The sequence below is a fragment of the Hyaloscypha bicolor genome (assembly GCF_002865645.1).
Source record: "Hyaloscypha bicolor E unplaced genomic scaffold K444scaffold_73, whole genome shotgun sequence".
NCBI classification, from domain to species: domain Eukaryota; kingdom Fungi; phylum Ascomycota; class Leotiomycetes; order Helotiales; family Hyaloscyphaceae; genus Hyaloscypha; species Hyaloscypha bicolor.
Window position 1 is genome coordinate 1,007,314 of NW_020194575.1, and position 23,702 is coordinate 1,031,015.

At 48.7% G+C, this 23,702-nt stretch overlaps 10 protein-coding genes across 10 annotated transcripts; 5 read left to right on the forward strand and 5 right to left on the reverse strand.

Moving 5' to 3' along the window:
- Positions 1–519: 519 nt before the first annotated feature.
- K444DRAFT_473721 (uncharacterized protein) lies at positions 520–958 on the reverse strand (the record flags this gene model as incomplete). The annotated part of the gene is made up of 2 exons (XM_024872912.1): positions 520–846; positions 905–958. Coding segments are annotated over 2 exons (381 nt in total), but the record flags the coding sequence as incomplete, so codon positions are not given.
- Positions 959–1,300: 342 nt separating this feature from the next.
- K444DRAFT_561636 (putative short chain dehydrogenase/ reductase) lies at positions 1,301–2,348 on the reverse strand (the record flags this gene model as incomplete). Its single annotated transcript, XM_024876954.1, has 5 exons — positions 1,301–1,419; positions 1,466–1,629; positions 1,678–1,922; positions 1,983–2,152; positions 2,204–2,348. The coding sequence occupies 5 exons, from the start codon at positions 2,346–2,348 to the stop codon at positions 1,349–1,351; spliced, it is 795 nt and encodes a 264-aa protein (XP_024736861.1). The 3' UTR covers positions 1,301–1,348.
- Positions 2,349–2,668: 320 nt separating this feature from the next.
- On the forward strand, positions 2,669–3,487 carry K444DRAFT_643250 (NAD(P)-binding protein; the record flags this gene model as incomplete). Its single annotated transcript, XM_024884834.1, has 1 exon — positions 2,669–3,487. The coding sequence occupies one exon, from the start codon at positions 2,669–2,671 to the stop codon at positions 3,485–3,487; it is 819 nt and encodes a 272-aa protein (XP_024736862.1).
- Positions 3,488–3,997: 510 nt separating this feature from the next.
- On the forward strand, positions 3,998–5,910 carry K444DRAFT_589646 (putative cytochrome P450 oxidoreductase; the record flags this gene model as incomplete). The annotated part of the gene is made up of 7 exons (XM_024878119.1): positions 3,998–4,161; positions 4,225–4,509; positions 4,563–4,698; positions 4,752–4,775; positions 4,830–5,302; positions 5,353–5,387; positions 5,444–5,910. The coding sequence occupies 7 exons, from the start codon at positions 3,998–4,000 to the stop codon at positions 5,908–5,910; spliced, it is 1,584 nt and encodes a 527-aa protein (XP_024736863.1).
- Positions 5,911–6,640: 730 nt separating this feature from the next.
- On the forward strand, positions 6,641–6,939 carry K444DRAFT_613004 (uncharacterized protein). The gene has a single exon (XM_024880254.1). It carries the CDS (start codon positions 6,668–6,670, stop codon positions 6,848–6,850), a length of 183 nt encoding a protein of 60 aa, XP_024736864.1. The 5' UTR covers positions 6,641–6,667; the 3' UTR covers positions 6,851–6,939.
- Positions 6,940–7,464: 525 nt separating this feature from the next.
- Positions 7,465–9,678, reverse strand: K444DRAFT_652832 (uncharacterized protein). The gene is made up of 5 exons (XM_024885838.1): positions 9,401–9,678; positions 9,066–9,330; positions 8,445–9,018; positions 8,118–8,391; positions 7,465–8,046 (listed from the first exon to the last, which is right to left on the reverse strand). Exons 1-5 carry the CDS (start codon positions 9,521–9,523, stop codon positions 7,552–7,554), a joined length of 1,731 nt encoding a protein of 576 aa, XP_024736865.1. The 5' UTR covers positions 9,524–9,678; the 3' UTR covers positions 7,465–7,551.
- A 2,024-nt stretch (positions 9,679–11,702) lies between these two features.
- K444DRAFT_529453 (putative MFS maltose transporter) lies at positions 11,703–13,472 on the forward strand (the record flags this gene model as incomplete). Its single annotated transcript, XM_024874810.1, has 4 exons — positions 11,703–11,921; positions 11,970–12,448; positions 12,504–12,841; positions 12,892–13,472. 4 exons carry the CDS (start codon positions 11,703–11,705, stop codon positions 13,470–13,472), a joined length of 1,617 nt encoding a protein of 538 aa, XP_024736866.1.
- A 1,369-nt stretch (positions 13,473–14,841) lies between these two features.
- Positions 14,842–16,686, reverse strand: K444DRAFT_629817 (major facilitator superfamily transporter; the record flags this gene model as incomplete). Its single annotated transcript, XM_024883111.1, has 3 exons — positions 14,842–15,928; positions 15,978–16,402; positions 16,456–16,686. The coding sequence occupies 3 exons, from the start codon at positions 16,684–16,686 to the stop codon at positions 14,842–14,844; spliced, it is 1,743 nt and encodes a 580-aa protein (XP_024736867.1).
- Positions 16,687–19,350: 2,664 nt separating this feature from the next.
- On the forward strand, positions 19,351–19,809 carry K444DRAFT_529036 (YjgF-like protein; the record flags this gene model as incomplete). Its single annotated transcript, XM_024874770.1, has 1 exon — positions 19,351–19,809. One exon carries the CDS (start codon positions 19,351–19,353, stop codon positions 19,807–19,809), a length of 459 nt encoding a protein of 152 aa, XP_024736868.1.
- Positions 19,810–19,964: 155 nt separating this feature from the next.
- Positions 19,965–23,642, reverse strand: K444DRAFT_403171 (uncharacterized protein). Its single transcript, XM_024872541.1, has 3 exons — positions 23,432–23,642; positions 20,823–23,327; positions 19,965–20,775 (listed from the first exon to the last, which is right to left on the reverse strand). The coding sequence occupies exons 1-3, from the start codon at positions 23,517–23,519 to the stop codon at positions 20,120–20,122; spliced, it is 3,249 nt and encodes a 1,082-aa protein (XP_024736869.1). The 5' UTR covers positions 23,520–23,642; the 3' UTR covers positions 19,965–20,119.
- Between the last annotated feature and the right edge of the window lie 60 nt (positions 23,643–23,702).

A 23,702-nucleotide genomic window follows, 5' to 3' on the forward strand; every position in this document is an offset into this window, starting at 1 on the left:
ATGAATCATGATATAATGAATGGGGTTATGAGGCATAGATAACGCATTTTGAATTGGTTGTCACTACAAAGATGATTTCAAGTCATAGAAACCTCAGAAAAACGTCGAACATTCCCTCATTTATCAATATGCCCATTGAAAGCCTTGCTCCGATGAACCTCGGTCTTTTCCACCAGATCACCACCACTTTTCAGTTCTACATCTACAACACTCTTATATCTATCCCAGACTTTGAATTCATCGAATTCTTTCTCTGTCTTGGTTCTAGGCGAACCAGCGACTGTTAATAAAGCTATAAAGGAGAACATGCAAGTCGTTCACGTCTTAGAAAAGATATGCGGATGATACTGACCTGACCCACAGCGTAACCAAGTTTTGATCCCAAACTCCCTTGAATACGGCGCAACTCTGAATCATCGCCTCTAACCCGAGATCTGCATCCCCTTTTGTGGCATTAGCAAGATTCCCAAGCTTGCTAATTGCATCGTCCCTCCTCCCACCCTTTACCCAAAAGTACATCACAACAACAAAACTATTCTCCCCATCCTTCCCTTCATCATCCTCCCTCGTTAGATACCCTCCAACTTGGTCATAGTGTTTCAAATCATAATCCTTGCTCGCGAGGCCTTGTTCATTTCTGAGCAACTTATCCGAATCAACAAGGGCCATCTCCTCCTTGAAAACCTGGCTGGAGGGATGTCCGATGAAGAAACCGACCGCGTGCGAGTAGCCTTCTAACCCCCAAAGAGTGTCTGGCTCACCGTCGAGATCTTGACCCCAGTAGTATGTATTTCCGAGAGGCTCTGTGGCAGACACTTCGCAGAGGCGGACGAGGCGTTGTTTCCACTTTGAAAGATTGCATCAGAATTCAGCTCATTGAGTCAGAGAGGAGCCAGGGCCTCACAAGTTCAAATGCTCCATCTCTTCCAACGACTCGCGCAACGACGAAAAAGGGTGGTGCTGATGGCATGATTGAATGAGTTTGCGGGTACTAAACGGCGTATGGGAAAGATACAGAGTGTGAATGGTTGACCCATAATCCAGGCATTTGAATCTCGCAAATACTGACTATCTTAGATGGGCCGGAGAGAATATCCGTGAATTGGTCCGGCATGGATACCGGGGCCCCCTCCGGAAAGGTGCAGATTATTGCACCGTGGCGGGGATCGCCTGATAATTTAGAAAATTGGGCAGATCACTTGAACAGGTAGAAATTTTGCAATTAGACATGATTTTTATTGTAGTGGCCAACAAGAAAGTGGAAATCCATCATGCATGCTCTCGCGAGGCACGATCAGACAAGATATTGGATATATTCAGTGATAACAATGTCTACCTGCTAGATGTGTCAAAGTGCAGGGTTTGGTGGCGGTCTTCTCGTCCTCGCTGCAGCATAACCTCCATCAACAGTCCAGCGAGCTACAACATCAGTTTCGTTGGCACATAATCTGGAGAGGCCACCTACCTCCCGTGACAAAAGAGGCATCCTCACTGAGCAAGAAACAAATGACGTTGGCTACCTCATCAGCTCTTCCAGTTCTACCCAGCAGAGTCTCATCTCCTAGCATCTTTTGGTTCCATAATCCTTTTGCTTCGCCGTTACGGACGATGGCGGTGTCGATTGGGCCGCTTTTAAAATCAGCATAAAAGACACTGAACTTGCGTGGTAAAACCCACGGTAATACAGCATTAACACGCACTCCTTCCCACCCAACCTCACCAGCTGCCGATTCCGTCAGACCTAGGACTCCAAATTTGCTTGTCGCATACGCGGCGTTCCCAGGCATCCCGAAAAGTCCAGAGGTGCTAGCAACATTGACGATTGACCCTCGTGGCTTGGTGATGTGGGCGAGCTGGGCTCGCATGCAATTCAGCACACCTCCAAGATTGACAGCCAAAGTGAAGTCCCAATCCTTCTGGACCTGGAGGTAAATAGATCATGAGCTGGAGATTCAACCGCACTAGACGACTGAATTGCATACCACAGTTTCGACGGTACTGCCTCCGTTTTCAGCAGCGGCAACACCTGCCACATTGGCAGCACCATCCAGCTGTCCAAACTCAGTGACAGTGTCTTTGATCCAACTTGTCACATCTCCAGCTTTTCTCACGTCAACAATGCGACTTGCGACCTGCGCTCCGAGTTTCGCACCTGCCATGTTTTAGCAGAAACTAACTTCTACATGGGTTTGGCAAAATGCACAGGTATCCTTCGTTGCTTCGAGCCCAACCAAGTTGATGTCGCTGATAGCAATTGCTCTCGCTCCCAGCTCAGCAAGTCTGATAGCCGTAGCTTGACCAATGCCAGATGCTGCTCCTGAAACCGTGAAAACTTTTCCCTTGACCATAATTGATGGATGCGACGAGGAAGTTGATGCAAAAGAATTAACTTCTGTCTGACGTTGCTGGTAGGTACAGCTCACTGCCTGCACAAGAACTGGCAACACGGAATATCGGTTTCAGCTGTGCTCAATGGAAGGCCTGCCTGGCAAAAGTAATGTATCCGCCATCGACGGACAGATTTTTCTAAATCAATCCGTCCACGGGATAACGAGGGCCCTGGAAGGTCGCCAAACTGGCCACCTCAGTTAGACATACCAAGAAAAATCCACATTCACAGATCTTCGTACTTCGAATCTTTGAGCTATCAACTTTGTCCTTCCAAATCATGTCCTTCCAACCCTTGAAGGACAAAGTCGCAGTGGTGACTGGAGCTTCGTCTGGAATGGGTCGAGCAATCGCCTTGAGACTTGCTGAGAAAGGTGCGAAAATCATCTGCTGTGATTTGAGAGCGGAGGCCAATCCTTCTGGCTACGAAAACGATATTTCTACCACAACAGTAGATCTCATCACGGCAAGCGGTGGCATAGCAGTCTTCGAAAAAGTCGACATTTCAGCAGTGTCAGAGGTCGAAGGCACCTTTTCTCGAACAATATCCCAGTTTCATCGCCTTGATATCCTGATCAATTGCGCTGGATATTGGGCGCCGTTCCGAGACTTCGCGAACGAAGACGACGAGCTTTGGGCGAAGATGTCTGCAATCAACACTCTTGGCACTGCTAGAGCAATGCGCCTCGCCATCCGCCAGTTTCTAAAGCAAGAATTTGATCCGATCTGGGGCAGTCGAGGACGTATTGTCAACATTTCGTCGTGTGCCGCTGTGGTCGCCTTTCCAGGCGAGGTTGCATATTCAGCGACCAAAGCATCCGTCAACCACATGACACGCGCTGGGGCACTAGACCATGCAAAGGATTCAATCAATATTAACTGTGTTGCTCCGGGCGTTGTTGCAACGGGTATGGCGCGTCAGAATATTGAGGATGCAGACATCCTCGCGTTGATGCAAAAGTCAACACCATGGCCCAGGATTGGACGAGCAGGAGATATTGCTGGAGTCACTGTGTTTCTCTGCCTTCCCGACTCACAATGGATGACAGGACAAGTTCTCGCGGTCGACGGAGGATTGACTCTTGGAGTCGCTCCGTGAAGGGTAGGGATGGAGGAGATGAGTGAACGCGAAGAAAGATCGCTGAATAGAAGGCGAGAGGGGTTATGAAGGTCACGAGTTCTTATGTCAGCACCGCTGGCTTCACAATGAACATCTGTAATTTCTGCATCAATCTTCTTTCGGATCTTCTATATACATCCTCATCAACAAATACCAGCTCCCTGCGTCGCAACACCTTGTCACCAACCAAGTGTTAGTGAACCGGAATCGTGATTGCTTACCCGAGATGACTGGAAATTTGTCCGTAAAGTTTACTCGCGATCCGATTTCAAATCTTCAATGCATGAGTTATCGCGAATTTAGTCCGGTTTGAGTGACATCCGGGGTATCTCTCTTCTCCGCATTTTCCCCCAGTCAGCCCACATCTGTCTATGAAATGAACCTGGGTTTAATTTCTGTCTCTTTCCCCTATATCATATATTCTATTTCCAATTCAGAATCTGGTCACTCTCATCCCCATTGAAGATTCTCTTCTTTCTGATATTTGACATGGACATTCCAATCACCGTGTATGCCTTGTTTGGGGTTGCTGCTTTAGGGCTGTTTTATGCACTGAATCTTGGAAAGCGAGACTCGCGAATGCCACCTGGGCCACCAACCATTCCTATTCTTGGCAATGCACATCAGATACCATCCACAGGTCTCTACAAGCAGTTAGTCCCAGTACCCAGAGTGCATCGATTTGCCAAGCATGACTTTGACTTACCGCTGCGCAGATTTCGCGAATGGTCCAAACAGTACGGTTCTGTCTTTACTCTGAAGCTAGGATCAGCCAACGTCGTTGTTCTTTGCGATCGAAAAGCAATTCATAAGCTTCTGGTTGAGAAAGGATCCATATACTCTGACCGACCTGGAAGTTATGTTGGTAAACTACTCACAAAAGGGGATCATCTTGCCCTTGAGCAGATGGCACCAATCTGGCGAGAGAAGCGCAAGATCATCTCCCACAACTTTTCACCGAACCAATTGGACCAAAAGCATTTTAAAGTCCAAGAAGCAGAGTAAGCCAAGCCTTTCAAAATAAATGTTAGTGAAACTAAAGGACGTGCAATAGAGCAACTGTTCTTATGAACAATCTCCTGGATTCCCCCGAAGGATTCTATGATCACATCCGACGGTACACGGCTTCAGTGGCCTCGTCGCTGACGTACGGATATCGGGCGGCCACGTTTGAATCGTTCTGGGCATACGTAAGCGGATTGTTCCCAACCTAAATATGAAGACGCCAACTAAATCTTTGCAGGGTGTATACGATGTGATGGGAAAAGTACTTCTCTCAGTGTTGTTTTACAGCCTGGAATTATAATGCTAACGGGTGCAGTGGACGGCTGCAATGGAACCAGGCGCGAATCCACCCATCGACGAGTTCCCATTCCTTCAATACCTGCCCGCATGGTCTGCTTTCTGGAAGCGTCGAGCTATCGATGCTGGGAAAACAATGGATAAAGTCTGGACAACAGCTCGGCAGCGAGTTGAGGCGCGGAGAGCAACAGGTGTGCGCAGAAATTGCATCATCGATAATCTCCTGGATCAATATGAGAAGTTGGGATGGCCGTTGTCGCAGCATGGTTTTAATAACTTGATGGGTGAACTCATCGAAGGGGGTGCCGACACGACAGCAGCGCAACTTCTGACCTTGATACTTGCTTTTGCGTTGTATCCAGACGTACAGAAAAAAGCGCGTGCTGAGATCGATGCTGTTTGCGGAACTGAGCGATCACCGGTCTGGTCTGACTTTGCGCAAATACCTTACGTTAATTGCATCGTCAAGGAAGGCATGAGATGGCGCCCTGTGTAGGTCCCCCACAGTTTGTACTGTACTAATTCATTCTAATCCCTCGCAGTGCTGTGACGGCATTGCCCCACCGAGTCCGAGAAGGTTTGTGTTCCCACGTCCCTTTGTCAGTTCAACCCTACTGACCTCCCTTGACACAGATGATATCTACGAAGGCATGCTCATCCCCAAAGATACCACCCTTTTCATCCCAACTTGGGCCCTCCACCACAGTGACAGTATCTACCCCGACGCCGAATCCTTCAATCCCGACCGCTATCTCGGGCATGACAAACTTGCAAGTGACTACGCCGGTAACGCAGATTGGGCCAACAGAGACCACTACAACTACGGCGCTGGGCGGCGGATTTGCCCTGGCATCCACCTCGCAGAGCGCAACATGTGGCGCATTGCTGCGAAGCTTGTTTGGGCATTTGAGTTCGCGGAGCCGGTGGATGCAACAACCGGGAAGGTCCGCCATTTGGATCCGTTGGCATACAATCCTGGGATCCTGCAAGCACCATTGCCGTTTGAGGTGCAGATCAAGCCGAGGAGTGCTGAGCATGTAAAGATAATCAAGAGTGAACTGAGTGCCGCATTGGAGTTTCTGCGGCAATACGATGAATGATAAGAATAAAACAATGCACTACTGCTAACTCAAACGTTGCCCCCAAACCTTAGAAAAGAGTGACTGGTGTTTAGGAACAGGAAAAGATTAGAAGGGTGCTCTGGCCGTGCTCAGGAATACTCACCCGCGGCTTAAGTTTGCTCACCCATAGCTCAGACTAAAGCAGCAACAGCGCAGGTTCAGAGACGGAAATAGAAAATGCTACGAAAACATTCCCACGTGAAATTCGCTGTACCATAGCAGCTGCAGCCCCGCCCGGGTCATTTAAATGCTCAGGGAAAACTGAGAGGTACCAAAGGCAATGATATATTTCCGGGGTAGCGTACTTGGAAATCACATAATAGAACTAATTGTGAGGGTCTTTCCCCCAATACGCGGTTAAAAAAAGGAACTGCTTACTTCTAGTATCACCCCCCTTTTTTTGGGACGTCTCGCTAAGCTCGCTTACGATATTTTCTCTCCTATTTGTTGAAGCACGTGACCTTGCAACTCCGCTGTAACCTAAACCTCACAATGCATGGCTCTTACTCCTTGCAATCAAGGAAGGTAAAAGAGCGAACCTATGTGGATTCAAGTCCATCTGCCACTATCCTTATAATCGTGCACGTGATGTGCCAATTTACCGCTTTTATCAGGCCTTCACGCACTAGTAAACCTGCATTCTAAGCATTAATCTCACTGCTCTAGAGCCTTTACAGCCTATTACCCCCCCACCGATTATATGGCTCCCCAACAGCCTAGAAAGAGGCGCAGATCAATGACAGAGGCCGATCGACGTGCCGTACGGCGATGGAAGCAAGCAAATCCAAAGGCTATACGCGAGGACGTAATCAAGTGGTTTGATCAAGAGTTCCACTACAAGATTGGCCAGCAAACAGTCTCGACTACCTTGAGTACCAAATACGATTATCTCGATTACGATACACGAAACGGTCGATAACTTACTGCCGCGCGCGCAAGCAAGCCAGAGTGGCCTGCTCTCGAATTTGTCTTATTTGAATGGCTACAGAGGTTACAAAAATACAAGGCTACCGGTATCCTACTTTAGATCCAACCACTTCGAGGTGTATTGTTTCAAACCGATGTAGTCGCAATTGTAGTACTCCGAATCTAAAAATAGTTTCGAAGTAAGCTTACAGGTGGTTCGTTGCATTGCATTTTGTGTGATTTCTGGGTTTGCCCATCTGGGAGATCGTGCTTGAGGGGCCGAATTGGGTCTCAAGGCGCTTGCGCTGGGAATGGGCAAGATTCGGCTCCCTGACGCGACTTACCCCACCCTCTCCCTTAAAAAATATAGCTAGTGAATAAAATATAATCAACCAAGCGTTGACCAAGCATTGACCTCAATAATCACAACGCCCTCAATAACCACATTCCAGAGAACAAGCTGTGTAGTCCGAGCCATATCCATAATCATCCCTCTCATAATCTTCATCACTATCGTTATCATCCACCACCTTCCCCTCCGCTTTACCTCCAGACCTTTGTAATCGCTGCGTAAGTTAGTCGGTGGAGTTTTTCGGGCAGGGGTAGGATTCAGGTCAACTTGAGGATATCAAAGGAAAAGACCATTTTGATGGTTTACGTGCTGTTTACCTGACACATGATGTAACTATAGTTATCGCGTCAAATTTCCGTCGATCAAGTCAGACTCTCCCACTCGACATATCTTTCCGATCCGTTATGACCAGAGGCCAAGAGATTATTAAATTCATCTTGTGTAGCATTCTTTTTAAGCCGCATGGGCCATGGTTCGACAATAGTATTGTTTGGCTTAACCTTGAGCCCTGCAGCTTTGCCTATCTCCTCAAAGTGACACTCAAGATGAAAGCGTTGAAAAAGCTTGTCGAAATCGCGGAACAGGAAACGTGCGTCGTTGTGTCTTAAAAAATCTGCGCTATTCGTGTCGCTATTCTGGATTATTGCCGGACTCGCTGGAAGGTATTTGCTCAGCTGGTCCATCTCAGACTTGAAAGAGGATACCTGGTCTATAGGACTAGAAACTTCCTGAATGGCATTCAAGAACAGTGTTAAAAGAGTGGCATGCGGGTTCTGAGACTTGCGTTTGAGCAATGGACCAAATGTAGAAAGGGTTGCCTGGGGTCCAAGGTAGCCACGGTCTCCTATGTTTGAAACCTACACATTATTAATAACCAAGGAGAGGTTAAGGTGTTCTCTTCAAGAAACCTTAGAATGATTAGTCGTACCTCGATCCTATCGAAAAACATCGTTGCTGTACTACGTTGTTTGACCATGTCCGGTAGTTCTAGCGCATCGACATGGAAAAGTTCGAAGAAGGCCTTGTGTCTCCCGATTTGACGGCAAAAAGCAAGTAGAATGTCTTGGATGTACATGAAGAGACTTCCATAGATATCGTGCTTCGCAAGCGGTGCCTTTTGAATCACTTCTTCTATCGGCCAGCCTTCGAGAGGATCTGCAGAGTCCTTCATCGGCCACACACCCTTCGCTTGATAGAACGTCCTACAAATGGTTCAACCGGCCGGTGCATAGCGTATGCTTTATGGAAGACTTACGGATTAGGCGTATCAAAATCTCTACGAGATGACCCAAATGGCAACAGGACACCATCCTTGCGGAACTTCGTATTGCAGACACGCCAGGAGGGCGGTCGAGTATAGAGCGCGCGTTCAAGGTAGTCTTTCCTTTCTGGGGCCAATGTAGTCGAAACCATCACCTCCCGAGCTTGGACTATAGACAGATCATCGGGGACCATAAGGTATGAGGGAAGACGATCCCACATTGCTCTTTGTAGAACTAGTCTCAACGACCGCGTACCATATGTCCATGTTTTCGATTGTAAGGACGTCAATGGCCTCCCTCGAATCTTTGCACAGACATTATGGATCAGCGGTAGTATTTGATCCTGGAGGGAGCGGAACACGCGTTCGGGTATGAGAGCAGAGTACCAAATATGGAGCATTATGTGTGTAGCCTCACTGGGCTCGAAGTGTAATGCCGTTAGCAGCAGGATTGCATTCCGTGCTACGATATCGAAGTCTCTGTCATTGATAACAATTCCACATTCCCCACCGTACAATTCCGGTAATCCTGATAAAGACTTCACAACATTCCTGATGTCACCAGATGCTTCGCAGAGTTAGTGATTGCTAGTGATTGCGGGGTTGAGTGTTTACCGGCAAAGAGAAGGTGAAGATCCTCTGGAAGGTCGACTCCTTCATTCCGCTTGTGATCAAGCACATCAAAAGCTGGCACGTTTCCCCACAGATACTTCTCCGCTCCATACGGTATCATCCCAATAGGAGGCCCATTCGTCGTGATGAATGATGGCAGTCGCTTCTCAACTTCCCACGACGGCTTCCATGTTTTCTTTGTCAGCGGAGATTTGCAGTCGCTTTTGTGCGAACTCCAATGCGCTACTTGACACTCTCTACTACAGTACTGCGTCGAAGGCTGATGTTAGAGACGAAGGCGGCTGCCAAGCAAAGGGAAGACCTGAGAGAGTCCTGACCTGGACTAAGAAACAGCCTTTGCAAACGCTTGACGCTGCATTGGGACATAGCGAGTTTTCGCTACCAACGATCCGCACTACGTTCGCACAAGGAAGTTGTTTCACCAGTGGATAATCAGTCATGTTCGACGCCTGTGGTACCCAAGAAATACCGCATTTACTGCTGTTATATCGAATTATTTCCGACGTTGCGACTCAATTGTCCGATCATATCGAGTGGGGATACGCCTGGATGTATGAGGGTTGGAAATCGGATCGAAAATTTGCGAAAGGGCGGCTCCATAAGCGTGGATTATTTCCTCGACGTGGCAGTCGCTGAGAAGGCCATCTTGAAGTTACACAGCACGAGAGATGGAAGTCCAATCAGGATTTGTGGGTGGAGCCTCGGTTCTATGCGACATCAACAATTTAAGGTGAAATTACATCGTAATTGCCTTCGTACTTCTTAGCTTTGCTAAGAGAAGAAGGTTACTAAAAAAAAAGCTTCCCAGAAACTTTTTCAGAACCAAAAATTCTGCGCTAGTGCGAAAGGAGCTACCCTAAATTTTATAGAACGTGAGATACCGTAGAAATTGACGAGAATGCTGCATCGAGATCATGTGACTGCACACGATCATGAAGCGATTCGCGTGAAAAAATTAATTGAGACGCGTGCTCTAGTCAGAACGTCAAGCTACTATGTACTCGTATAAGTTATATTAGTTTAATAATTAATTAGGAAGTAGGAAGGTTGCTACGGTTAATGGTGCGATATTATAATCTGCACACAACTACACGTGACCTTCCAGATACTGCTAGCGCCAAACCCACTCTCGTCAATTTCTACGGTATAATGACGGGTGATTGGGGCATTGTGAGGCGTTAGGGTAAAGAGGCTATTTATATATCTTCAAATTCTGGTGATATTTCTATTTTTATATATTTGCACGTGATTCTCGATATAAGGATACCTCGCATTATCCTTAGTTTTTGGGGACAATTTCGGTATCCTTATATCGAGGTTACACTGTAGTACCACAAGGGGCAGATTGAGGATTTTGCAAGCCACATAAGCTTGGCGGGTTTTGTATAGGTGCGCTTGAGAGACCTCTGTCCATATTCGGAACTTGTCAGGCTGTGGTCAGTAGGATCCAATGATGAGTGACTTAGAACCGTGCCACCCGGACGCAGGGACCCAATTCCTCCACTTAGAGGCCACAAGCCGGGGCATAGTAGAAGCTTGACCCATTCCTGAGTGGGAATACTAAAATGCTACACGTGCATTGGACCATCGGTAAGAACGAGAACACGCCCCAGACCATGAACAGTGTAATCGCCGTTTCATCTAGCTAAATGGTGCCAGGTTCCACTCCATTCTTCTTCAAGCGAGCTAATCGCATGAACTTCAGTATGGTATGGCCGTGGAGCCGCCGAGCCAAGGCGCTAACAACCCCGCACTGGATGCCCCATGTTCTCCATATTCGCGCTAACAATAGCCCGACCTATTATTACAATACGTGGAAAAGGTCCTCGGTTATTATCCAAAAGTTGGGACTTGATCCCAGCCCGGAATGCTAGCATCAGCATTATCCACCAATAGGAGCAAGAGACTCGGAATACCTAGTGGGTCTCCTTGATATTTCTTGATCAGGGGTGGGCCACCTTGACCAATGTCTCGCAGTCCATTTTTCGCTATTCCTTTGTCTCTCATAATAACTCTTACACAAAATCAGGTTTCTTTTAAATGAATTCAAAATTTCCTGATTGCTGCCTTTTGAGAGGTTAAAATTTGCCTTTCTCTATAGCTAGAGCCCTTACAGATTGGCGGAGATATTTTTTAGTCACTTCCATAGATTACTGCAAATGTAATTTGATGTTTGACTTCAAGAGGTACAATATCACACGAATTGAGAATAGAAAGTCTATGGGACCGGTGCATCTACTTCCGACCCGTATCAGATTACCCCGCTCGACAAGAGCCCACCATAATTAAAATTACATCGTTACACGCAGGCCCTGGGGCGACTCGGGAGAAGATGCACCGATATCCGCTATAGCTAATAAAAAAGCTTGATCGAAGCGATGGCGAGGCAAATGCGACGTTGCGGATGCGATGCTGCTACCAGGGTGCCCGGGAAAATGACCCTACTTGTGATTGAGTGGTGATGTTGGGTTGTGGAGGTCAAGGTCCGGAGCAAGCTTCACTCAATTGAGCTAAGATCGGGATTACCATCATGAGCGTGTTGTTGCAGGGATAAAGCTTTAAAAACCCAGTCGTGCCTGCCTCTCTTTCGTTCTCACGTTTCTCTCAGAAATCGTCAACATGAATAACGTCACCACAGAGAAGCCGACCTCAGCGTCGGAGATCGAGGCGCAGCCCGCCTCCACGGGCGGAGCTGTCTACGATGTCGACGAGAAGGTCGACTACGACAGAACGGGCGCCATCGATGCCGAGAAGATCGAACATGATATGACTGTGCTCCAGGCTGTCAAGGCCTATCCCGCTGCCACCTGGTGGGCATTCGTCATGTCATGCACCATTGTAAGCTCTTGCCCATGATAGGCAGATCATTTGTCCAACGCTGCGTAGATCATGGAGTCATACTGTGTTTTCTTGATGGGACAGTTCATAGCCACAGCTCAATTCGCCAAGGATTTCGGTGTATTCAGCGACAAAAAACAAGATTGGATTATCGAAGCTTCATGGCAGTCAGCATTCCAGTGTAGCGGACCAGTCGGTGCCTTCATCGGTGTCTTCATCGCAGGTCCCATTACCAGTTGGATTGGATATCGGTGGACAACCATTGGCGGTCTCATGTTCTTGAACGCCTTCATCTTCATCTTCTATTTCGGCAACAGCCAGGGGATGTTTTTCGCAGCCCAGATCCTGGAAGGCATCCCGTGGGGCATTTTTATCGCCAATGCACCCGCCTACTGTGCCGAAATTGTGCCACTGAGATTGAGAGCTCCAGCGACGCAGATGTTGCAGATGTTCTGGGCTATTGGGTCGATCATTGTCGGTGGTATCACTTACCACTACCAATCCAAGCGTGACTCCACAGCGTACAGGTTCGTCCGCTCCCATAGATGCCATCGAGGAGCACTGTACTAACAGTCATACCAGAATTCCCATTGCACTCCAGTGGATGTTTCCTACTCCTCTCGCTATCCTACTCTTCATTGCGCCTGAATCACCCTGGTGGCTCGTACGAAAGGGCCGTCTGGAGGAGGCAGAGAAGGCTGTCAAACGCCTTGGGCGCGCGAGTGCAAATGATAATCCCGCTGACGCAGTCGCAATGATGCGTCGCACGATCGAGCTTGAGAAGAGCGAGAAGAAGCCCAGTCTCGTTGAACTGTGGAAAGGTACCGATCGCTACCGCACATTGATTGTGTGCGGTGTGTACGCATCTCAGAATCTGACGGGCAATCTGATCGCTAACCAAGCTGTTTACTTTTTCAAACGTGAGTCCAACCATTTCCTGCAACCTCATAGCAGACTAACACCAGCTCAGAGGCCGGCATGGCAGACAACACCGCATTTGCACTTGGTCTCATCACTTCTGCCCTCCAGTGGATCATGGTCATGCTCTCTTGGGTCCTCACCACATACCTCGGCCGGCGCACCATCTATGTCTATGGTCAATTCATCAGCTGTGCATTCTTGATCGCGCTCGGTATTGCGGCTTCAGTTGGCGTTAGTAAGGCGGCTAGCAATGCGCAAGCATCACTTGGCTTGATCGTCTCCGTCCTGTTCTGCTTGGGACCCGCCCCTGCCTCATGGGTCATCATCGGCGAGACATCTTCCGTTCGTCTCAGGCCACTGACAACCGGTATCGGACGAGGTGCCTACTACTTGGTCAATATTCCTTGCATCTTCCTTGCCAGCTACATGCTCAACACTGATAAGTGGAACCTGGGCGGCAAGAGCGGCTACGTCTGGGCTGGCACCGCCTTTGTCTGCACACTCATGGCTTGGATCTGGATTCCAGAGATGAAGCACAGGTCCTTCCGTGAGATTGACATTTTGTTCCAGCGTCATGTCCCGGCTCGCAAATGGAAGCAGACGGTCATCGATATCAACGACGATGAGTAGATGGAAATTGCTGTTTGGAGAAGCCTGGGTGGCACTGCTTGTGCAGGAATGGGCGGCAGAGACGAGTTTCTTACTAGATACTTTCAGGCAATTATTTTCAAGATGAGTTGAAGGGTGAGGATCACGTCGGAATATACTGCATCTTCTACCCTCATCGGTGATGGCTGCTACAGTACCAGGCTTACTTTTGGTATACCTGATTTAAGAGGCTAATACCACGTGAGCCTGACAGAGCAGGATAGCTGAGTCTGGTTTATGTATATTCCTAGACTATCCCGAATAAAGTGTAGCGTTATTATTATCCTTAACATACAGGAATGTTTTCTTATCACGCAGAGAGAGGAAGCACGACACCGATTTCGACTTCAGGGTACAGCTATTTAGGTACCCTGCGCTTTAGTACATCCGCGCCACTGGTGCTCTCCATGGCCCTGGAGCTTCGATTATCCGTACCACTTGTGGCTTTGGTTCTGGCTCATCTGGCTCTGGCTTGTTTGCCTCTAATTCAATACTCTTACGCTTCCGACCACGTTTGCCCTTGCCCCTTGTGGCGTCTTTCGCTGCACGCTTTATTCGTGCCTCCTCGATATCCTTATAGCTCATTACCTTCGCCATCCACAGTACGACTGATTTGGTTGATCGGCGAACTTTAGCTTCGTTGTTCATTCTAGTTAAGAGTTGTTTTTCATTATTAAGGAGGGCACATTGGGCAAGGGACATTTAAGTAGTATTAGCAAGCTTGATCCTTACGGCTTTCCGTACAAGGCTAGACCAGGCTTGGCAATGATACCTGAGGTATCAATACCAGTTTCAATACCCCTCGTATCAATTAGTATTGGTAGGATTAATCCGTACTGATCCGGTATTGATGCTAAGCGAGAAACCTGCTAAGTACCTTACATAGTAAATTTATATGTAAAGGTACTTACTTTACTTTACGAGAGGGGTTGGATAAGGTAGCTAGCGAGGGGTAAGGAACACCAAAAAAGCCGACTTTTTTAAAGTCCTTAAAAAAATTATAAAAATATCTAAACTATTAAAGCAATGTTCATAATTATAATGCTGTACTTGCTTTTTCCATTAAAGGTAATAAGTATAATAAGAATTGTAGTTAAAGGGGTTAGACAGGGGGGTCCGCGACTCTCGCTTAGAATCGATTCCAGAATCGACAGGTTACCTCAGGTATTATTGCCAAGCCTGGGCTAGACTCTATACACATTAACTCCGTCTCAAAACAAAACCATCCTCCCAGCTTCTAGATCTCTAGAGCAGGGGAAACAATCCCAGTCCGTCTAATAAACAAATGCATCCCACGGCTGTATAGCCGCCCATACATTATAAAAAGCGTCATAAACACCAGTAGATAAACTCAAGCTTTATTAGCATCCTGCGCTGCCTTCGCCTCAGCGTTCTCTCCATCCGCCATCGCCCCCTCAACATCCCCTCCCGCGTCCGGCCCTTGAAGCTTCTGCCACTTCGTCGCAAAAGCCAGCAGGGTACACGCACAAGCCAATGTGACCGCCACAATAAACGCAGTCTGAATACCCTTCACATACGCTCTCAAAATAAACGGCAAATCCGTTGGCGAGAACACATTCCTGATATCCGTCGCTCCTGTGCCAATGACGGTGATCGGGTTGATATTCGTGTCCGATGCTTGGAGGGAAGAAGTTAGTTTTGCTTGGAAAGCAGATGTGCCTGCGGAGACGAGGAATGCACCGCCGATAGTCTGGACAAAGATGATCATAGCGCTTCCGGTGGGGATGTCGATTTGCGGGAGCGTAGCCTGGACAGCTGAGACAGGGACCTGGAAGCCGAGGCCAAGTCCCAGGCCGACCAGGACTTGGTATCCTATCCAGGCAGCGGAGGAGGAGCCGATAGTAAGAGTGTAGAGGAGACCGATGCCGATGGAACCGAGGACGCCGCCGATGATCATAAATGGCATGGGGCGACCTGTGACGGTAATGCCGATGCCCGAGACAATAGTGGCGAGGGTGATAGCGAGGATGAGGGGGAGATTGCGCACGCCAGATTGGATGGGTGAGACGTTGTCGATAACTTGGAAGTAGATGGGGAGGAAGTAGAGGACGAGGAAGTACGAGCCCGCGATGGTGAAAGCGTAGGCCATGCCTTGCCAAATGTAGCGGTTCTTTAGTAGCCGTTTTGGAAGCATCGCACGCTCGCCGAGGAGGTATTGGTCAATCCCGAAGCAGATTAGAAGGAGACCGAAGCCGACGAATAGACCGATGACTTTCGAGGAGCTCCATGGCATGTTTACTCCACCCCATTGCAGAGCGAGAACATAACAGACGACAGCGGCCATGATGAGTATGATGCCGATCGGGTCCATCTGAAGGAATTTTTCCTTGAGTGTCGCCTTTGCGGGCTTGACATGCGCTGGCAGATTGAAGAAGATGACAAGAATAGCAGCGGCGAGACCGCCAACTGGGAGATTACTATTTTCCGTTAGCTTGTGTTCTCACCATTGAACGGGATCCTTCTTACATATAGAAGCACCATCTCCAGGATACTTTCTCAGTAAACACCCCACCAAGTAACGGCCCAATAACCGCTGAGATCCCGTAGGAGGCACCGATAAGTCCTAGATAAGCTGGTCGTTTGTCTGGGGGGGCAATAAACGCGACGAGAATGAATGCTCCAGATGCAACTCCAGCAGCGCCCAAACCGGCGATGGCACGTCCAACGATCAGGGCCGTACTACTCGGAGCAACGGCACATATGAGACTTCCTAGTTCGAAGATGAAGACGGCCAGTAGGTAGGTCCATTTCAGAGGGAAGTACTTGAAAGCCTTTCCCCAGGGCGAGGTGAAAGATGCAACTGTTAGGAAGAAGGCTGAGCCGTACCACCCGATCTGGGAGACGCTGTGGAAGTCATCTGTGATCTTTGGGATCGCGGTTGCGACAATTGTCTGGAGGGATAATCAGCAGGTGTCTTGGAATTGGAGGATTAAGGAAGGTATACCAAGTCCAGCGCGACCATGAAAATGGACAGTATTAGAGCTAGAAGAATGAAGAAGAATTGTAGTCCTTTGGGATAGTCGTCTGGGGATAGTTGGTCCTCTGGCAGTTGTCCGTCTGCTTCAAGTGTTTGTAAAGATTCATTCTCGGTGTCGTTCTCGCGCTTCTCTACCATGGTGTTGGCGTCTGAAGCTGGCTCCCCAACCTCCTTCCTCTCGACATCTAACGTGCTCATGATTTCAGTCTGTTGAAATTCCGCGGAATGAAATTGTGATATGTTGTGGAAGAAAGCTTTCGATGATGCCGCGATTGAGTTGGAATGAAGACTTGAACGCGTGCAGAGTCGTGGGAAATTCAACCGAATATTAATTAGCATGAGAAAGAAAAGAGGCAAGCAGCGGTCGTTCTATGTGTGTCATTTTTAACCGGAGGACGGGTCAACTTCATAGTCCGTACGTGCAACAGCATGTTTTGCTTTGTTGCTAAATGGCTGACATTTGCCCCGCCCTGACAGCAGCTGTTGAAGCCGCGTTGACTCATCCGCCGAGCGCGAGATTCGTATTTTCGTAGCATCGGTACAATAATACAAGGGACATTGAGAACCTGGAAGTGGATCGTTGTGATATGAAAATTTTAGTGCTGAGTAGGGCGGTATGTGAGATTTGGTGTTGACTTCGGCCAATCAGACCGTGTCCTCACATGGCGTCACGTGCCGTGATGGAGCCTTCGGCTTATCAATCTTACTTCCGCAGGTCCGTTTCGACCGATTTCTCGGCGGAGTTAGATCTGGACATTCTGGGCGGAGTTATGCCTACCTCCGGATGCCGAGACTGACACAAGATCTTACGAACCCGACCGAATTTCGGCGGAGAGAGATCTAAATTTCGTGGGCGGAGCTATGCTGCCGCCTATGCTTTACCTTGGACAGAAGTTTCAGACTCGTCGCCCTTTGGGTTGATTTAAAAACCACGTGAAACTTGGGAATCAGGGCATGAGACAAGAGCAGAGAGCCGGACACTTGAGTTTCAATGAGATAGAATCGAGAGGTAATATTCAAATGACGCAGCTCAGCACCGCACATCTCTAGCTCCTAGCACTCTGCCTTTGGATTATTGTAAGCACACACCGCCAATTCCCTCTCCAACGCATTCTTCTAGTCAGACAGATAACGCGGGGACATATCAACACATTGAATCACATCTGAACAGAATAAATGACGAAGTATATGAAGAAAAAGAATGGGAGGAGGTTGGCGATGCATGCTGGGTGGGGGGCACGCTTCATAGCGGAAGGAATCGGAAGGACGGAAGGATTAGGGAAATGGACAGGCTTTGAAGACCGAAAGAATTATAAGGAGCTAAAGCAGTGTGATTTACAACAAAATTTGAAATTGCATCCAGCAAGTGCAGCCTTATTCTAACACCAGAACCCCTGACTCCCAGACCCACTCCCTCCTACCGACCAGTAACTTTGCCGTACTCCTTAATCCTATTGCAGCATCCCAACCCTTCTCACTGTCATCAGACATCCCCTTAATCTGCGACTTATTATGATCCGGCACCTTCTTTCCCACGCCAGTCCCTGCCTTACTAATTGCTCTCTCTATACTCGCCGCCAAGGCCCGAATTCTCCCTTTCTTATCCTCCGTCGTCCTGCTACCCAAAACCCGCATCTTGTCGCTCCTGCTTCGTCTTAGAATCAAGACATGCCAAACTTGCTCTTTTATATAGACCCAACTCTCTATTGTCAGGAACGCGGTGTTGTTGGATTTGTGAGTTTTTGGAGAGCGTGGGTTGGGGACCGGTTCTTTGTGAGATGTTAGATTTGGTGTAGATGGAAATCATAAGTTTAGTTGATTTATGTTGTCTCGATTGATACTTATTGTACTTGTGTACACTGAATCTATTGATTCTAGAGGGATGCTTGACTTGTTGAAGTGAAGTGTTTGACCGAATTGGGATGCATTGACTCGCAAGCGAAGTCTTACCTGAAAGTTAGTTGGGGGGGAGATTGATTTGTCACTTGGACGGATTATCCGTCGAAGCTTAGATAGGTCCACACGGCATGTTTTGGGGACTGGTGGACAGTGAGTTACGGATGGGTTATACACTACTTATTAAGAGCTGCCCCCTTGCTCTGCGTTCAGGTCAGTTCCAAATAGTGAGTGGAAATAGACGTTGGGTTCTGGTATATTACCAAAAGTCTGCTATTTTATGTCCTTCTAAGTCTTATCCATTGAGATTCCTAGCCCCAGGGTAAGTTCATCTTAATGTACTAACTATTGGAGGACATTCTTCCAGGAAAGTGAACGCAGGGTAAAGGCGGTAGTTCTTACATACAAACGGAACAAGAGAGATTCTGACTGACGTAAAGAGAATTCCCACTCTGATAGCACACTCAAAAAGCTCCAATTTGTACTTTAGATCCGCACGCCAGCACACTTGACAACCTAATCAGATCACCTGGACTTCCTCGGTTGACTTCCTCGTGCCAGAACCCTCTATCGCTCTGCCGGTTGAGTAAGCTTCATCGCTTAACTGCGCCTCCTGTGCAGCAACTATAATATCGTCGGCGCTAGTGTGAACTGCGGCGGGTAGGTTCTTTTATCCTTCGTGGAAAAGGCTTTTGAAATTCGAAGGGTGTTATGACCTAGTTCTTTTGAAATGTCGTTGACGTGGATTTGTCTTGTGGAGATCACGTGTTCGTAAGTCCATTGTGTCAATCGTATTACATTAGCGTCTCCGAGCAACGTCAGTGATACTCCCACCCTTCTCCAGAGATAACAAACCTCCTCCTTTTAATCTATCTGTACTCGCTAATCCTCAAATCATCCACATGTGAATTGCTCTTTCACCACATCAACACTGCCCCACATACACCAAGAAACCTGATACCCAGCATGACAGAAGACACCAAGCCCCGCACTTTCAACCCCGAAGGCGTCCCCCTCCCCCCACCCACCTATAACCACCTGTGCATCACGCCTCTCATCCCGGGTTCCGTCGATCTCGTCACCCTGGCCGGGCTGACCGGCATCGATGCATCCAGCAGCACCAACCCCAAAGCCGTCCCGGAGCAAGCTCGCATCGCCTATCAAAAGATCAAAATATGCCTGGCAGCCGCAAACGCTACACCACGCGACATTGTACAGGTGCGGCACTACATTGTGAAAGTGACGGGCAACCCAGAGGTGGACAAACTGGATGTTGTCGAGCGTGGGTGGGGGGAGGCTTGGATTGAGTTTATGGATTCTGAGGCTGAGGGACATAGGCCGCCTGATACAGTGGTGGGCGTGGCATGTTTAGCGACGAAGGATATCTTGTATGAGTGCGAGGTTTGGGCAGTGGTTAGGAAGTGATGAGCAGCAGCGCTCTAAATCTTGGTTTCGTTTGTTTCCGCCGTTTTTTTTAACCTCCGGAGACTAAAACGGAACCAGTGAAAATGAGATTGGAGTCTGACTTTCGTGGTATTGCAATCTATGCTCGTGCTGTGATCTGTATTCTCCCGATCGCAAAGGGCAAGCATAATAAACATTCTTGCACAGAACAAACGCCCCGGATAAAAACCAACTAGGCACCCCATATGCACATCATAAACGCAAGCATCAAAAAGAAGGAAACATAAAACTCAGCAGACAACCGGAAGCATTCCACCACGACAGGCCCAGCTTAATTACCACGGAACAAGAACTGCATATCCTCCGGAGTCAAGCTCTCCATTGCAGTCTCGTCGGCGTTGATGGTAGAGTTGATCATATTCGCTTTCTTCTCCTGCAGAAGCACCATGCGAGACTCGACTGAATCCTCAATGCAGAGACGAGTGATGGAGCAGGGACGAGCTTGGCCAATACGATGGCATCGATCTGCGCTCTGCCATTCAGCAGCTGGGTTCCACCACGGGTCGACGATGAAGACCTTCGAGGCTTCTGTCAGGTTGAGAGCTACGCCACCAGCTTTTAGGGAGACGAGGAAACACTCGACGTTGACGTCTGTCATGAAGTGGTTGATGGATGCTTGGCGCTGGGCAGGAGTCATGGAGCCGTCGAGCATGACGGTTGTTATGCCTGCACGGCGGAGACGCCATTCGACAAGTTGCAGCATGGTGGTGAACTGACTGAAAATGATAGACTTGTGGGACATGTTCTTGGATCGCAGCTCGTGGAGGTCGTGAACAAGGGCTTCGATCTTCGAGCTGGAGGTCCAGTTCTCCATCTTGATTCGATTGATAATTGAGGACTTCTTGACCATTTGTTCGTCTTGTTCAATATCGGGTTGCTCGAGGTCGATGCTGAGGGGAATATGGCAGACAGGGCAGTCGGGGTTTTCTAAAAATTATCAGCATGAAAATATCAAGTAAGGGATGCAAGCATACCAGAAGAGTGCAAATAGTTCTTGGCACACTCGCGACAAAAGTCATGACGGCAAGAAGAGCGGATGGCCTCCTCGGCAGGATCATCACAGATGCAGCAGTTTAGAACATTTTGACCACCCTCACTATTCTTCTTCAGGATCAAATCAGGGTGATCAGCAACCTGACGCATCTGCATGATAAGACCGAAGATATTAGCATAGTTGTTGAGAAGAACACCTTGAGCGACGTAGGTCTCAAATCTGCGAGTGCCATTGTTCATAATACTGCCGGCGAAATCATTCTCCTCCTCACCAAAGAATTGACGGTCGACGTAGATCTCCTTCGCTGGCAACTCCATGGAAGAGGAATGATCGCGCTTGACGCGACGAAGCATGAATCGATCGGTCAGGATGCGAAGCTTCTTGAACGCCTCAGCTCCAGGTCCCTTGTTGCCGAACTTTTGGATGGGGTTGAGGAGTTCCTGATTGAATACAGAAACATGTTGCATGCCACTGTGGTTGCAACCAGAGCAGCGATTGTCCTCGTTCATCTCCCAATTGAGAGTCGAGCAGGGACACTGCTTGCAGAAGTAGCACGCAAATGGTTTGATATCGAGGAAGCGGACAAGTGAGAAGAACTCGCCGATCCTGTTCTGTAATGGAGTGCCAGACAAGCACCACTTGTGATCAGCCTTTAACGCGAAGCAGGCTTTGGCACAACCAGTGGTGCGTTGCTTGATGTTGTGTGCCTCGTCAAGAATGACTCGATGGAAATGGATCTGATGAATGACACTCTTCTCCTTGTGAAGACCATTCTTGCGCTTGAAGCCCTTTTCTTGCTTGCGGAACATTGACTCAAGACTGTTGTATGACATGAGAATGACATCGTACTTCATCAGCTCCTGGACCGAAATCCCCTTGGTCTGGGCATTGGTGCCGTGGAAGACAAAGGTTCTCAGGGTGCCATCGGTGTAGTCGTTGATTTCTTGCTGCCATTGCATAAGTGCGACTGGAGGGATTAGGACGAGAGAGGGCTGTTTGGCAGGCCAGTCAGACATAATAAGGGAGACTGCTTGGATCGTCTTTCCCATGCCCATTTCATCACCAAGCAATCCGCCACCCCACTCCGTCTGCTCCATGGCCTGCATCCAGGCAACACCTTCAAGCTGGAAGGGCTTGAGTTCGCGATTGATGTTCTTTGGCTGCTCAATCGTGACGGAGCCAATCTTTGGGAGATTATCCAAGTCTTGCCACATGGTGTGGAGCTCTGGATGGTGTGCTTCGAGGCGAGCACGTTCTTGTCTGCCACGACGATTGTGTCTTTCCTCCAACAGGTTGATTCGTTGACGAGCACCTCTTCGTGAACGGACAGGAGTTGTTCCAAGGACCGGGGCAGCATTGTCATCGCCACTTGAGAGGTCGGAGTCGGAGAGATCAGAGATAAACTCCGAGCTGCTGAGATCGCTGTCGTCAAGATCGAGTGGGGCATCGCTGATCAGACCAGAGCTGGCAGTGGATGCCTTTGTATCTTGTCGGTTTAGTTTGGAGGGGCCTACCGCTGAAGAAGAAGAGAGTTTGTCCTTCTTGGTTGATACTCCAGAGAGCGCTCCGAGTCCGCGGCGGCGTGTGGAGCTGGAAGATGGAGTAGTAGTCTTTGAGCTGGACTTGATGTTAGGAAACTTGGCTCGGGACATCCCACCACTCATTGGAATGGGAGCGTCCGAGTCATCGTCTTCTTCAACGGAATCGTCGATCGCAATAAAATTATCGCTCTCATCAGAGTCTTTGATGATCTTGGATTTCTTGGTTGAGGAGAACTTGATAGTATTCGAACCACTGGCACCAAGCTCGATCTTGGGTCGCTTGGCAAGACCAGGGGAGAAGTCTGTCATCTCAAAATCACCATCGTCGGATTCATCGCCAAAGTCGGATGCAAAGTCGATCTTTGGGAGGATCTTCTTGACTTTGCGAGGTGTTCGTCGAGGAACGACGCCGTCGGTATCCATGCCACTCATGGTGTCGGCAGCAGCATCTTCCTGCTCTTGCAGTGCGCGTGCGAGCTGAGCATCGGGAGTATTGTCGGAGTCGCCGCCCTCACCGTCAGAATCTAGGACGACGGCCTTGCGCTTCTTGTTGGTAGAGTTCAATGAGAACTTGCTGTTTCGCAGAGCAGCTGCTCTGGCAACAGCGTTGACAGCTGGTGTAGAGAACTCGGTTGCAGAAATTCCTGCGGGTCGACGACCTCGTTTTGCATAAGAGGATTTTTGTTGTTCTGCAGGAGTAACAGCAGCACTGGTTGCAGGTGTAGAGTATCCGCTATCCTCGTTAAAGTCGTTGGAGGTAGCCACGGAGGCAAATGACTCCCGACTCTTGACGGCCTTCTTCGCACTTGTATATTGACTAATCATCGAGATCTCTGGGAAATCAGAACTCGAGGCATCATCGCTATTCGGGATTGATTGCATGGAAGTGGAAGTGCCTTTGTTGTTGAGTTTAGGAAGGTCGTTGCGGGCAGAGCGTCTGGTAGCTGTTTCCCACGAATGTCAGAATGGTTTGCCATGATAAGAAGCAGCAAGCGTGGGGAAGACCGCAGCAACAGCTTGAATCATGCGGTGAGAAGCCGGAACTTACATGAAGGCCTCGAACTGGCAGCACTGCTGGTAAGGCTCTCGACCTTCCTCGGGCGACCTCTTGGCCGGCTTGCTGCTCCGGGCGCCATGATAGGACGCCGGAATCAAGTCAAAGAGGTTTGAAGTGTTTGTTCAAAACCCAATCTTCATGAAGACAATGATACAATGCCAACATGCAATGCGAGGCGGTGCGGTTCTTGATGGGGTTGCAGCCTGACAGGGCGGGCCAAGACAGGGGAGCCACGATAGGGCAATCAAAAAGATCCGCAGGC